This window comes from Triticum aestivum, chromosome 4B (genome assembly GCF_018294505.1).
Source record: "Triticum aestivum cultivar Chinese Spring chromosome 4B, IWGSC CS RefSeq v2.1, whole genome shotgun sequence".
In the NCBI taxonomy this organism is placed as follows: domain Eukaryota; kingdom Viridiplantae; phylum Streptophyta; class Magnoliopsida; order Poales; family Poaceae; genus Triticum; species Triticum aestivum.
This window is the reverse complement of record NC_057804.1, coordinates 467,703,836-467,718,124: the sequence shown is the minus strand read 5'-3', so window position 1 is coordinate 467,718,124 and position 14,289 is coordinate 467,703,836. Positions and strand designations below refer to the sequence as shown.

Sequence of the window (14,289 nt, the reverse complement as noted above, 5' to 3'; positions counted from 1 at the left end):
AGGAGAGTTTTTCATCACGATAGCAACTTATGAGCAGTGATCATAACCGACGGCAGACCTGAAGCCTGAGCACTGAGGCCTGACGAGCATGCGTTCTTTGACTTTTAATCTCAGACGGAGCACGTCGCCTGTAGCGCTCGAGGCATTCGCACAAGTCACTGGCAGCTGCAGTGACGCAGCGAGTGACAAGAGGCGGGAAAAGGTTGATCGGAGCCTCGTAATATCTCTCTCTCTCTAGTACTGCATGTCATCAGACTCGGAGGACGGAATCCACGGCATTCAGTTCCACGCACGGGACTCGGGGTCGCGCCACGGTTCTCAATTCATTGACAGCATGTTTGAAGCGTGCGGGGCGGTCCAGATGGGTCGGGTCGACGTCCGGATTTATGGTGTCCTCCCTGCCCAACCTGCCGTGCCGACCGCTCTTAATGTGCCGCTCCAAAACTCATGATACGTACGAGTATTTGCGCCCCGGTGATTACGATACGAGTACTCGTATCTTTCTCTCTGCGTTGTACGGTAAGAAAATGTTATGAGGAAATCCAACTCTCATCGATGCCTGTTGGCTGTTGGCCGGAGGTAGCGCGGCTGCGGGAGAAGCTGACAGACGTAGCATGGCCACGCAAAACCTTTTACTTTTCTGCCTCCAGAATCCAGGTAGCCGAGGGATGGCTGGCGTCTCATCGCAAAGTCACAAACGGAAAATCTGAGAGCAGGAGGAGATAAATCGAGAGAGGGAGCAAGGAGGGAGAGATGGTCCAGACGGAGCCGGGGGGCATTAAACGCACCAACGACCCGAACTGACCGGCATTCATGCCCCGCGTCGTCCTGCCTGCCTGCCTGCCTGCCTCTAGGCTCAGCTCCCCTCCCCGTGAAGTAGACTGCAAAAAAAGACGTCGTCGCACGTACTCGTACAGTACAGACGCAGGCGAGGCAACCAACACCGCACGGTCCGCACCACAGCGCTCAGCACTATCGCCTCGCCAGCCGCCACCACCGCAACGCAAAAGCCAGCGCTAGCGTCCGACCACCGCAAGTCCCAACCCAACAAAAGGTCGTTGTTGTTCGTAGAGGGAGCTCGATCCGCAGCCATGGTGTCGTCCCCGTCCCCTTCCCCTCCTACCTTCACATCCGCGGTGAGCTCGCGTCCCTTCTCCTCCTCTTGCGATGTGTGTTATGTCTCTGTTCTTTGAGTTGGGTCGTGGGTGCTCTTTGCTTGATTGCTTGTCTGTGAGCTGCAATGCTAAGCTGTAATCATCAGGTGTCCGAGACCAAGCGGCATGCTGGTGCCCCGACGACGGCCTCCGAGAAGCTGGACCAGAAGTACGCCCACTCCGCGACGCCGCTCCACGGCCACGGCGGCGCCAAGAAGACGCCGCGGCGGGGGAGGAGCGAAGGCGGCGCCGCCGACTCGGCTGCGTATGTCGCGGCGGTGTCGTGCTCCGACTGCCGCTTCAAACAGCGGGCACTGGCGCCGGCGTCGCCGGGAGCCGTCATCCGCTCGCTGTTCGTCTCCCTCACCCGACGGTCCACCCCGCGCTCCTCGCCGTCTCCCACGTCGGCCTCGGAAGGCGACGGGGGTGAGGGAGAACAGTGGCGCCTGGCCGCGGCCGACCTCTCGCGGCGGCTCGCCGCCGCCACGCGGACGCGGGACGACGCGGTGGAGGAGACCTCGCGGCTGAAGCAGTCCCTCGCGGAGCTGGAGCTCAAGCTCGCGCGCCTCGAGGCCCGCGTGCTCCCCACGCCGGCCGCCGCCGTCTTCCCCGTCGAGTCCTTCCTCCGCGCCGTCTCCACTGCGCGCGCCACCGTGCGGAACCTCACGCGCGCGCTCTCCACCCACCTGCGCAGCCCCGCGAGCCCCGGCCCCAACCTCGAGAGCTTCCTGAACCGCGCCTTCCACGCGGACTTCGAGCTCGACACCGAGGGCGACGTCCACACCGCGGACCCGGCGGGCCGGTGCGAGGCCAACCTCGCGGCGTACCACGCCGTGGCGGCGCTGACCTGGGAGGAGGTGCTCATCCACGGGACGAAGCACTACAGCGACGGGCTGAGCCGGTTCTGCGACGCCAAGATGAGCGAGGTGGTGTCCTCCCTCGGGTGGGCGCGCGCGCGCCCCTGGCCGGAGCCGCTGCTGCAGGCCTTCTTCCTGGCGGCCAAGGGCGTGTGGGGGGTGCGCCTCCTGGCGCGGTCCGTGCACCCGCCGCTGCCCGTCGTGCGCGTGGACCGCGGCGCGCGCTTCGACTCGCGGTTCATGGAGGACGCCGCGGCCTCGCGCGCCGGGCGGCTGGAGCCGGCCAGCGTGAAGATGATGGTGGCGCCGGGGTTCCACGTGTACGTCGCCGGCGCCGGCGTGGTGAAGTGCAAGGTCGTGTGCTTCTACAACAACAGCCGCACCGGCAGCCACATAATTGGCGGGAGCAGCGCCAACGGCGGCGAGGGGTTGGGAGGTAGCTGTAGCGATATGAATGGGGGTGGTACGGACTCGGTGAAGAGCTGTCAGAGTAGCAGAGTATAGTCAAAAAAAAGACACGAGGATTGTTATTTGCGTGGTAAAAACAGGACTTGCATTCAATTGATGTGTGAATATGGGGTGTCAATTCCGCTCTTGTGAGTCACATTTCTTCGTCTTGAACAGCATTTCTGCGCTCAGCGTGAAGTGAAGTGATCATCTTTGGTCGCTGCACACTTCACCGTCATGGCGGCCCGAGACAAAAACGGAAAAATGGTGATTGGACCTTCCAACGATCTTGACTGGCCATGCGGGTGCTCCTTTCAGCGGAAACGACGCCATGTCATCCGATCCTTGGAGGCGAGAGCATCTTCAACCTGCGCCCAGCGTGCCGCGCTAAAATCTGGTTTGCGGCGCGCCCATCGTCAGGTTTGGCGCGGCACGCAGTGCTGCTTTCAGCAGCGCGCGCAGCTCCAGCAGCGCGTTAAAATGCAGCGTGCGTGAGCAGCCGGCGTCTACATTTATTTATTTTGGTCATAAATTTCACACATCAACACAAAACACATGGCGTATAATTTGAATCACAAACATCATTGTTGACAATTCCTATTGATGGTCGACCACCGGAAGCGAAGCGATCGTGCAGAGCGGTCAATTCCACTCATGTTGCGAAGATCAAAGTGTCCGGAGCTAATAAACATCTCTACTTTAATCACCTCTAACGGATGGATCCCTCGACACGTGAAGGAAATATGCCCTAGAGGCAATAATAAAGTTATTATTTATTTCCTCATATCATGATAAATGTTTATTATTCATGCTAGAATTGTATTAACCGAAAACATTATACATGTGTGAATACATAGACCAACATAACGTCACTAGTATGCCTCTACTTGACTAGCTCATTAATCAAAGATGGTTATGTTTCCTAACCATAGACATGTGTTGTCATTTGATTAATGGGATCACATCATTAGTAGAATGATGTGATTGACATGACCCATTCCGTTAGCCTAGCACTTGATCATTTAGTATATTGCTATTGCTTTCTTCATGACTTATACATGTTCCTGTAACTATGAGATTATGCAACTCCCGTTTACCGGAGGAACACTTTGGGTGCTACCAAACGTCACAACGTAACTGGGTGATTATAAAGGAGTACTACAGGTGTCTCCGAAGGTACATGTTGGGTTGGCGTATTTCGAGATTAGGTTTTGTCACTCCGATTGTCGGAGAGGTATCTCTGGGCCCTCTCGGTAATGCACATCACTATAAGCCTTGCAAGGAATGTAGCTAATGAGTTAGTTGCGGGATGATGTATTACCGAACGAGTAAAGAGACTTGCCGGTAACGAGATTGAACTAGGTATTGGATACCGACGATCGAATCTCGGGCAAGTAACATACCGATGACAAAGGGAACAACGTATGTTGTTATGCGGTTTGACCGATAAAGATCTTCGTAGAATATGTAGGAGCCAATATGGGCATCCAGGTTCCGCTATTGGTTATTGACCGAGAATAGTTTTAGGTCATGTCTACATAGTTCTCGAACCCGTAGGGTCCGCACGCTTAACGTTACGATGACAGTTTTATTATGAGTTTATAAGTTTTGATGTACCGAAGTTTGTTCGGAGTCCAGGATGTGATCACGGACATGACGAGGAGTCTCGAAATAATCAAGACATAAAGATTGATATATTGGAAGCCTATGTTTGGACATCGAAAGTGTTCTGGGTGAAATCAGCATTTTACCGGAGTACCGGGAGGTTACCGGAACCCCCCGGTGACCTAATGGGCCTTAGTGGGCCTAGTGGAGGAAGAGGAGAAAGGGGCCAAGGGGCAGCCGCGCGCCCCTCCCCCCCAAGTCCGAATAGGACAAGGAGGGGGGCGGTGCCCCCCTTTTTCCTTTCCCTCCTCTCCTCCTTCCCCCCAAGTCCTAGTCCAACAAGGGAAGGGGGGAGTCCTACTCCCGGTGGGAGTAGGACTCCTCCGGCGCGCCTCCTCCTAGGGCCGGCCGCACCCCCCCTTGCTCCTTTATATACGGGGGCAGGGGGGCACCCTAGACACACAAGTTGATCTACGGATCGTTCCTTAGCCGTGTGCGGTGCCCCCCTCCACCATATTCCACCTCGATCATATCGTCGCGGAGTTTAGGTGAAGCCCTGCGCCGGTAGAGCATCATCATTATCACCAGGACGTCGTGCTGACGGAACTCATCCCCGACACTTTGCTGGATCGGAGTCCGGGGATCATCATCGAGCTGAACGTGTGCTGAACTCGGAGGTGCCGTACGTTCGGTACTTGGATCGGTCGGATCGTGAAGACGTACGACTACATCAACCGCGTTGTCATAACGCTTCCGCTTACGGTCTACGAGGGTACGTGGACAACACTCTCCCCTCTCGTTGCTATGCCATCACCATGATCTTGCGTGTACGTAGGATTTTTTTTGAAATTACTACGTTCCCCAACAGTAGCATCCGAGCCTGGTTTTATGCGTAGATGTCATATGCACGAGTAGAACACAAGTGAGTTGTGGGCGATACAAGTCATACTGCTTACCAGCATGTCATACTTTGGTTCAGCGCTATTCTGAGATGAAGCGGCCCGGACCGACATTACGCGTACGCTTACGCGAGACTGGTTTCACCGTTACGAGCACTCGTGCTTAAAGGTGGCTGGCGGGTGTCTGTCTCTCTCATTTTAGCTGAATCGAGTGTGGCTACGCCCGGTCCTTGCGAAGGTTAAAACAACACTAACTTGACGAACTATCGTTGTGGTTTTGATGCGTAGGTAAGAACGGTTCTTGCTAAGCCCGTAGCAGCCACGTAAAACTTGCAACAACAAAGTAGAGGACGTCTAACTTGTTTTTGCAGGGCATGTTGTGATGTGATATGGTCAAGACGTGATGATATATTTTATTGTATGAGATGATCATGTTTTGTAACCGAAGTTATCGGCAACTGGCAGGAGCCATATGGTTGTCGCTTTATTGTATGAAATGCAAACGCCCTGTAATTGCTTTACTTTATCATTAAGCGGTAGTGAAAGATCGAGGATGTCGCCTAGAGGGGGGGGGTGAATAGGCGCTTTAAAATAATTACGGTTTAGGCTTGAACAAATGCGGAATAAACCTAGCGGTTAATTTGTCAAGCACAAAACCTACAACAACTAGGCTCACCTATGTGCACCAACAACTTATGCTAAGCAAGATAAGCAACTATGTGATAGCAAGATATATGACAAAGAACAATATGGCTATCACAAAGTAAAGTGCATAAGTAAAGGGGCTCGGGTAAGAGATAACTGAGGCACGCGGAGACAATGATGTATCCCGAAGTTCACACCCTTGCGGATGCTAATCTCCGTTTGAAGCGGTCTGGAGGCACAATGCTCCCCAAGAAGCCACTAGGGCCACCGTAATCTCCTCACGCCCTCGCACAATGCAAGATGCCGTGATTCCACTAAGGGACCCTTGAGGGCAGTCACCGAACCCGTACAAATGGCGACCCTTGGGGGTGGTCACCGAACCCGTACACTTTGGCAACCCTTGGGGGCGGTCACCGGTACCCGTCAAATTGCTCGGGGCGATCTCCACAACCTAATTGGAGACCCCGACGCTTGCCCGGAGCTTTACACCACAATGATTGAGCTTCGAACACCACCAACCATCTAGGGCGCCCAAGCACCCAAGAGGAACAAGCTCAAGGGCACCAAGCACCCAAGAGTAATAAGCTTCTCAACTTGTAACTTCCACGTATCACCGTGGAGAACTCAAACCGATGCACCAAATGCAATGGCAAGGGCACACGGAGTGCCCAAGTCCTTCTCTCTCAAATCCCAGCGAAGCAACTAATGCTAGGGAGGAAAATGAGAGGAAGAACAAGAAGGAGAACACTAAGAACTCCAAGAACTAGATCCAAGGGGTTCCCCTCACATAGAGGAGAAAGTGATTGGTGGAAATGTGGATCTAGATCTCCTCTCTCTTTTCCCTCAAAAACTAGCAAGAATCCATGGAGGGATTGAGAGTTAGCAAGCTCGAAGAAGGTCAACAATGGGGGAAGAACACGAGCTCAAAGGATGAGGTTGAATGGGGAAGAAGACCCCCTTTTATAGGAGCTCCCGAATCCAACCGTTATGCTCACAGCCCGCACAGAGCGGTACTACCGCTAGGGCGGTAGTACCCCTTCGAAACACAACAGCGAGGAGGCAAAAAGGCCAAAAGAACCTTCGGAGCGGTAGTACCGCTCGTCCTCACGGTACTACCACTTGACCTCATGGTACTACCGCAAATGGTAGCGGTACTACTGCTTGCGAGCGGTACTAAAAAAATACTTCTGTGCCTACTTCCGCTAAGCAAAACACGAGATTTTGGTCCGGAGCGGTACTACCGCTTAGGAGCCGCGGTAGTACTGCTCTGGGGCGGTACTACCGCTCAGGAGCCGCGGTAGTACTGCTCTGGAGCGGTAGTAAAAAAATTACATCCTCTCTAGTCGCGGTAGTACCGCTGCAGCCTTTACCAAAACAGCCACAACTTTTGCAAATGGACTCCGAATTGAACGAAACCAAGTTTGTTGGAAAGCTAATGACATGGGCTAACACAATCTTGATAGAAATATCAAGAATAAGCAAATGAGAAAAGTCCCAAAGGAAAATGGTGAGAACCCTTCCTCGGAAAAGACCGGTAAAACCTCCAACACCGAAAACATCATAGAAGACGCATGTGAACTCCGTTTTCGATGAACTCAAGCTTGTCATCAAGATGACCATAAGCTCTAAGACTCACAAAGAGAACCAAACAAGAACCAAGAAACATGATGCAAGGATGCAAGGGTTTGAGCTCTCTACTAATGATACGATCAAGCTACCAACTTGAGAGCCCCCCTTGATAGTACGGCAAACGATCATATAACCCGGTCTCCCTACTACCACCATGAGACCGATAAAATAGAAAACCTATCAAGGGCAAACCTTTGCCTTGCACATGGTCCACTTGAGCTAAATGATGACGATCTTGACTTCCTCAAGATGGACCACCTTTCTTGATTGCGTTGGCTCGATGAAGACTAGATGATTGCTCCCCCATAGTCCACTATGGGTGAGCCACTCTTTGTCTCATCTTCACAAGTCCATTGACACCATAATGGATGGCAAGCTTCAAGCACTTGATCTCTTCGTGATGCATCACTTGAACTTGCACACCGCAACCTAACCCCACAAAGAACTCTCACGAAGACCATGAGTTAGCACACAAAGTGCAATGGACAATACTCACCATACCATGGGATCACTTGACCCCTCTCGGTACATCTTTTACACTTTGTGAGTTGATCAACTTGATTCACTCTTGACTTAGTCTTGATCAACCTTGAATCTTTCCAACTCTCTTAGTTTGGATGATGTCTTGAAGGTAAACATGAATGATCACACAATCTTCTTCTTCAAGACATGCTTGCAATAAGCTCAACACTCACATGACCAATCTTTGGATAATTCCTTAATAGCACCTTGGTCAACACATAAACTCCTTGAAACCAACACATGGACTTGAAGAAATGCCTATGGACAAATCCTTCAAATATAACTCAATGCAACCATTAGTCCATAGAGATTTTCATCAATTACCAAAACTAAACATGGGGGCACCGCATGTTCTTTCAATCTCCCCCATTTTGGTAATTGATGACAATCACTTTCAAGAGAGTTTATATAAGGAATTATGCATCACCATACAATGCAACAACCAATGATGCATGAGTAAGAGATGCAAATGCTTAGGAACAAAACCAAAGCAAAAGGAGAGAATTCTCTAAACTTCTCCACAAAACTCTCTGAAACTTCTCCCCCATTGGCATCGATTGCCAAAATGGGAGAAAAGCTTAGAAGGCCAATATAAATTGTGTTCCTCCATAATTTGTGTATTTCTCAACAAGAAAGTGGAATGCAATACACATATCCAACGGTAAATACTTGGAGGAAGACAAACTATATTGAGGCCCAAAGATTACAAAAGGAAGATATGCCACAAAGACATAACAAAGAGAGAAACAAGCAATCAAGCAATCAAAAGATACCTATTGAAGCAAGCTATCAAAAGATACCAATTGAACCAACTAGGCCAATGATCCTACGAGCCACATGAATAAAGGATATTATGATAAGAGCAAAGGAGTGATCTAAAGAAACTAGAGAATCTCCCCATGATTTGTGCACACATAAGAATTTTTTGTATTAGGATACCAAGTGCACAAAATAGGATCATAGCTCCCCCAAAATCAATAGAAACTTACAACAAGTGCAAGTGAGCATATAGGAAACAAAGCCTAGTACTTGCAACAAACACATGGTTGAGCAACAAGTAAAAGAGGCAACTTAAGAAAGGGCTCAACCAAAATGATGTGTGTGAGTCATGGCGAAGCACTTGAGAAGACTAAAATTAGGATGAGCATTAAGCATCAACATAGTCTTGAAAGAATGAGGCACACGGTGCAAGGCCTGTCATTCCCACACACAACTAGCAAATGGGTTCACAAGCTTACTAATAAGCATATAAAGAACTTATGCTTGTGACAACCCGTGGCGAAGATAGAAGATGAAAGCCTCATCAACACGAGGGATGCCAATTAAGATGGCAAAAGCCTCATAACGATAAGCATGAGGAAAATAATCTTCACCACACAAGAGTGCATCAAGATGCAACGATAGAGGACACGCACTCAAGGCAAAAGCTTTCACGGAGCCACCAAAGAAATAACATAAGAAAGACAAGGTGGACGTGAAAGAAAGGATATCAACTAGAGATGTAATTTCTCTCAAGTGTATAAGGTTCTATGTAGACGAAATCATGATGATATATATATCTACAAAGAAGAATGTACACTCGAAATAGTTACAACACGAAGGAACAAGATATCCACAAGGAAGTCATAAATATACCAATAAGATATTTGCTTGAAAGCATAGCACTTGGCTAGATATGGTCTTATTGTATATAAATGAAGTCCAAACACACATCCATCAAGGGCATCACAACTAGCAACAAGAGATCATCGTTGGGATGCTTTGAGAAAGGAAACAAGTATCACAAGATATGAAATGAATATCATGCCAAGATGCAACCTACACAAGGTTGAATGCAAGAGGAGAAAGCATGAATAGATACTTGTTACCGAGATATCATTGGAAGGATGTAGTAGATACCAATTGAAGGTAGATAGTAGTTCATTGATCATCCTAGCTTGACTCCAATATGCACATGGTGACAACACCTTCCTTGTGAGTGAGCCGAGCATCCAATGCATCTCCAAATGTTCCTAGAAGAACAACACAAACTAAACGGTACCCAAACTCATCGGGACCAAATAGTTAGAAACACCAATACATAGGACAAACTCCACATAAATATGTGCATATAGATATGAAAATGAATTTCATGCACATCTCATCCAAATTGAGACTAGGTGGAGTTTCCCCTATATATTGAGTCAAAGAAAGAAAGCATGCCAAATGAAATACATGAAGTAAACATGCATGCTCAAGACTTTCAAAACCCGAAACCAAAAGACAAATAAATGCCAAGTGAAAAGGATACCAAATGGAGAAATCATCACTTGGAAGATATCATTAAAGATACATCAAGGAATGAGATATCCATTGATACACACTAAACTAAAGATGTCAAACTCCCAAAGAGAGGATGGTTCCAAACATACCAAGCTCTCAACAAAGTTTCATGATGGCACAAAGTACCAAAAAGAAATGGCTTGCCTTCCACCAAAACACACTTGATAAGGATCACAAGAAGAGTTGAAGAAAATAGAATAGCTCCCCCACGAGTTGTGCATTATATAGGATTTGTATTTGAATACAAAATGCACAAGGTGGGATCACTGCTTTCACTATATCTAGAAAACACTAGACAAGAACAAGAAATAAACAAGATCCACAAGTGGTATGGAAGACAACGGGAGTTAACACAAACCTTGGCAAGAGAAAAGGCAAATAAAACAAAAGCCAATGTAAAGATGATCAATTAAATTCTACCACACATAAGTGACTACCAATTGTCAAAAGACAAGAAGTAGATGGAAAGAATTCCCGGTGGTAGATAGCAAGGATATCCAACATCATCTTCACACCACACACAAGCAAATTGCAACTTGTAGAGCTAACATGCCACCTAGGAACAAGATAATTTACAATATCAATTCTAGGTGACAATATCTCAAATGTACACATTTTCTATGCTTGTAATATGCACTTAGCATATTACTCCCCCATAATGTGATACCAATAAGAACTAAACAAGAGGCAATAAGAGGATCCAACACGAGATAATCAATGGAATTTTTAGAATTTGAATTTCTCATGAGAGATATACCACCTAGCGACTAGATAATCTTGTAATATCAATACTAGATGGTATTCCTCATGTACACACATTTATAGGATTGTGAGGTGCACAAAGCACATCACTCCCCCAAAATGGGATGGAACATTGATCTCTCACACGAGCCAACTAGGATACAAACAGGAAGCAAAAAGGCTCAACGCACGATGCACACGTACATGATGTGCAAACCAACACACACATACTTGATTGCTCAAGATAAGCAAGTTGGAAGCACAACATATACAAACACATGCAAGGAACAAAACCAAAACATGCAAGGGGGCAAGTAACTTTCAATGTAAACAATTTAAGTACAAGTTACCGCAAGGAGGCACATTGGATATAAGATAGAAACTTGATAATCCAATTGACTTGGCTTGAGACAAAAGAATGATGAAGTCCCCTTAATTCTTCATAATGTAGCCAAGTCTCCAATGCCCTCCAACAACACCTATTGATCAAGTTTGAGCTTGTTGGTCCCCAACCAAGTTGGGTCCTAAGAGGTTAGTCACAATAGGCTTGGCTACCCAAATGGTTCTTTGCTTGACACCACTTTGAGTACCAACAAACTTGGCAAACACATTGCCAACCTTATCCTTCCCAAGAGAATAGATATCATCAATAATAATTGGGTTGGATAAGTTACCACTAGTGCATGAAGAAGCGACGTGACCTTTCTCACGACATAGGTAGCAACGTCTACTCTTCACTTTCTTCTCACTTGATTTCTCAACTTGAGAAGCATTAACTTGAGTCTTCTTGGGAAGAGGCCTTTCTTCAACTTGAGGTTGAGCATGAGATTGAACTTGTGCCCTCTTCCCTTGTTGCTTGTCACTAATGGCCTTCTTCTTCAATGGGCAAGATCTAACATGATGCCCTTCAACTTTGCACTTGAAGCAAACAATCTTGGCCGAATTCTTGACTTGTTCTTGGCCCTTCTTCTTGTTCATCTTGGACTTCTTCTTCTTATTGGAGTTGAATCCAAGTCCACCTTTGTCATTGGGGGATTTTTGCACACTCAAGATATTGTTGAGTGTGGATTTCCCTTCATGACTCTTTTCCAAGTCTTTCTTCAAAGAAGTGACTTGGGCCTTGAGCTCTTTGATTTCCTCTACATGGTTAGTCTCAACACAAGTACTAGAGGAAGTATAAGCTTCATCGTTAGAGCAACAAGGCAAGGAAAGCAATTCATCACAAGATGTACCAACATTGTGAGTAGATGAATTACAAGGACTAGCACATGGCAATATACTATTTTGACTAGAAGTAGTGCTAGTATCCACATGAGGCTCACTAGATGTTACCTTAGCAATCATGGCCTCATGAGCTATCTTTAGCACACTATGGGATACTAGAAGATCATCATGAGAGCTTGAGAGCTTTTCATGACTTTCTTCCAATTTCCCATAATTGCTAGATAGCACCTCAAGTTGAGCCCGTAGCTCAACATTCTCCTTTAAAATGGATGCTTCACAAGTAATAGAGTTAGTAGCACAAGCATCATCATTAACAACAAGAGGAGAAGGCAACTTGGCAAGCTCTTTTAAATAAGAAGCTTCAAGTTGAGCATGAGACTCGGTGAGTTTGATGAGCTCACCCTTGATGACCCTTGAGCCATTTTCGAGGTGCTCAAAATCCTCAAGGAGTCTAGCATGAGCAACTTCAAGCTTAGCATTTTTAGTTTCAAAAACATTGGCCACCTCAAGAGCTCTATCAGTAGATTCCTTCACTCTAGACAATTCTAGAGCAAAAGTCTCCTCAAGAGATTCCTTGGTGGTTTGTTCAAGTTCAAGAGCTTGAGAGAGGTCCGCAATCTCATTAGCGTAATCACGCCCATGACCTTCCATTTTATCAATGGTGGACCTCATGCTCCTCTAGATGAGATTCCAACTCCTCAATGTATTTCTTGCCATCAATGGCAATGGACATTATTTCCATGAAGTTGGAACGAGCAATTTTATTTTTATGAAGAGCTTTAAAAATCATTTCCCCCTTAGTTTTTAAGGAGGCAACATTATCATTCTCTTCATCATTATCCTCATCATCATTAGCATCAACATCATCATCAAGAGACATATTGGGGTACAAAGTAGGAGATACCTTTGACGCCTTAGCCATAAGGCAAAAAGCAATAGATGATGATGTAGGATCCCTTGAGGCACCATTAAACACCACATCTTGTTCCATGGAGTGTTCGGTTTCCTCTACATTGTTAGCACAACAATTCGAGGAAATAAATGCATTTTTATCATGGCAACAAGACATAGCAAGCATATCATCATGAGATTTAGTCAAGCAATTTCTACATGATATGCAAGGACTATCAACACAAGCATGTGAAACATTTGGAGTGCTCGAAGTGTTAAAGCCCAAAGAAGGAGCATTGCAATAATATAGTGATGAAGGATCATCCACAATAAGCATACTATCATCATTGCAATGACCAACACTACTCACCATATCATTACCTTGTGGCAAACCACATGTAGGTGAAGTAGAAGAAGTTGAGAAGACTATACGACCGGAGGTGGAGGGAGAACAATCATCCCCACAAATCTTGGACACACCATATTTATCTTGAAGCTTCGTCCACAACTCATGAGCATCCCGAACGGCATGAGTTGAAATATAACTACATTGCTCAAAGCATCGAAAAGCACATTAGAAGCTTGAGCATTGAGATAAGAGTTTTTCTCATCCTCTAAAGATAATCTTTGGGGATCCTTTGGAGGAGAAAAACCCATATCTACAATTCGCTCTAAATTTGGGTCCATGACCCTAAAGAGATTAAGCATGCGAATTACCCAAACATCAAAATTTGTGCCATCGAAACTAAGAGTGTCAGAGAATCCTAATCCCCTAGTCGACATCTTTACTCTCTAGGCGGTTAAGCCTAATAAAGAGAGACGAGGCTCTGATACCAATTGAAAGATCGTGGATGTCGCCTAGAGGGGGGGGGTGAATAGGCGCTTTAAAATAATTACGGTTTAGGCTTGAACAAATGCGGAATAAACCTAGCGGTTAATTTGTCAAGCACAAAACCTACAACAACTAGGCTCACCTATGTGCACCAACAACTTATGCTAAGCAAGATAAGCAACTATGTGATAGCAAGATATATGACAAAGAACAATATGGCTATCACAAAGTAAAGTGCATAAGTAAAGGGCTCGGGTAAGAGATAACCGAGGCACGCGGAGACGATGATGTATCCCGAAGTTCACACCCTTGCGGATGCTAATCTCCGTTTGGAGCGGTGTGGAGGCACAATGCTCCCCAAGAAGCCACTAGGGCCACCGTAATCTCCTCACGCCCTCGCACAATGCAAGATGCCGTGATTCCACTAAGGGACCCTTGAGGGCGGTCACCGAACTCGTACAAATGGCGACCCTTGGGGGTAGTCACCGAACCCGTACACTTTGGCAACCCTTGGGGGCGGT

The 14,289-nt window shown here is 47.1% G+C and overlaps 1 protein-coding gene across 1 annotated transcript; it reads left to right on the top strand.

Moving 5' to 3' along the window:
- Positions 1-666: 666 nt before the first annotated feature.
- On the top strand, positions 667-2,615 carry LOC123092764 (IRK-interacting protein). Its single transcript, XM_044514587.1, has 2 exons — positions 667-1,136; positions 1,262-2,615. The coding sequence occupies exons 1-2, from the start codon at positions 1,092-1,094 to the stop codon at positions 2,513-2,515; spliced, it is 1,299 nt and encodes a 432-aa protein (XP_044370522.1). The 5' UTR covers positions 667-1,091; the 3' UTR covers positions 2,516-2,615.
- The last annotated feature ends 11,674 nt before the right edge of the window (positions 2,616-14,289 follow it).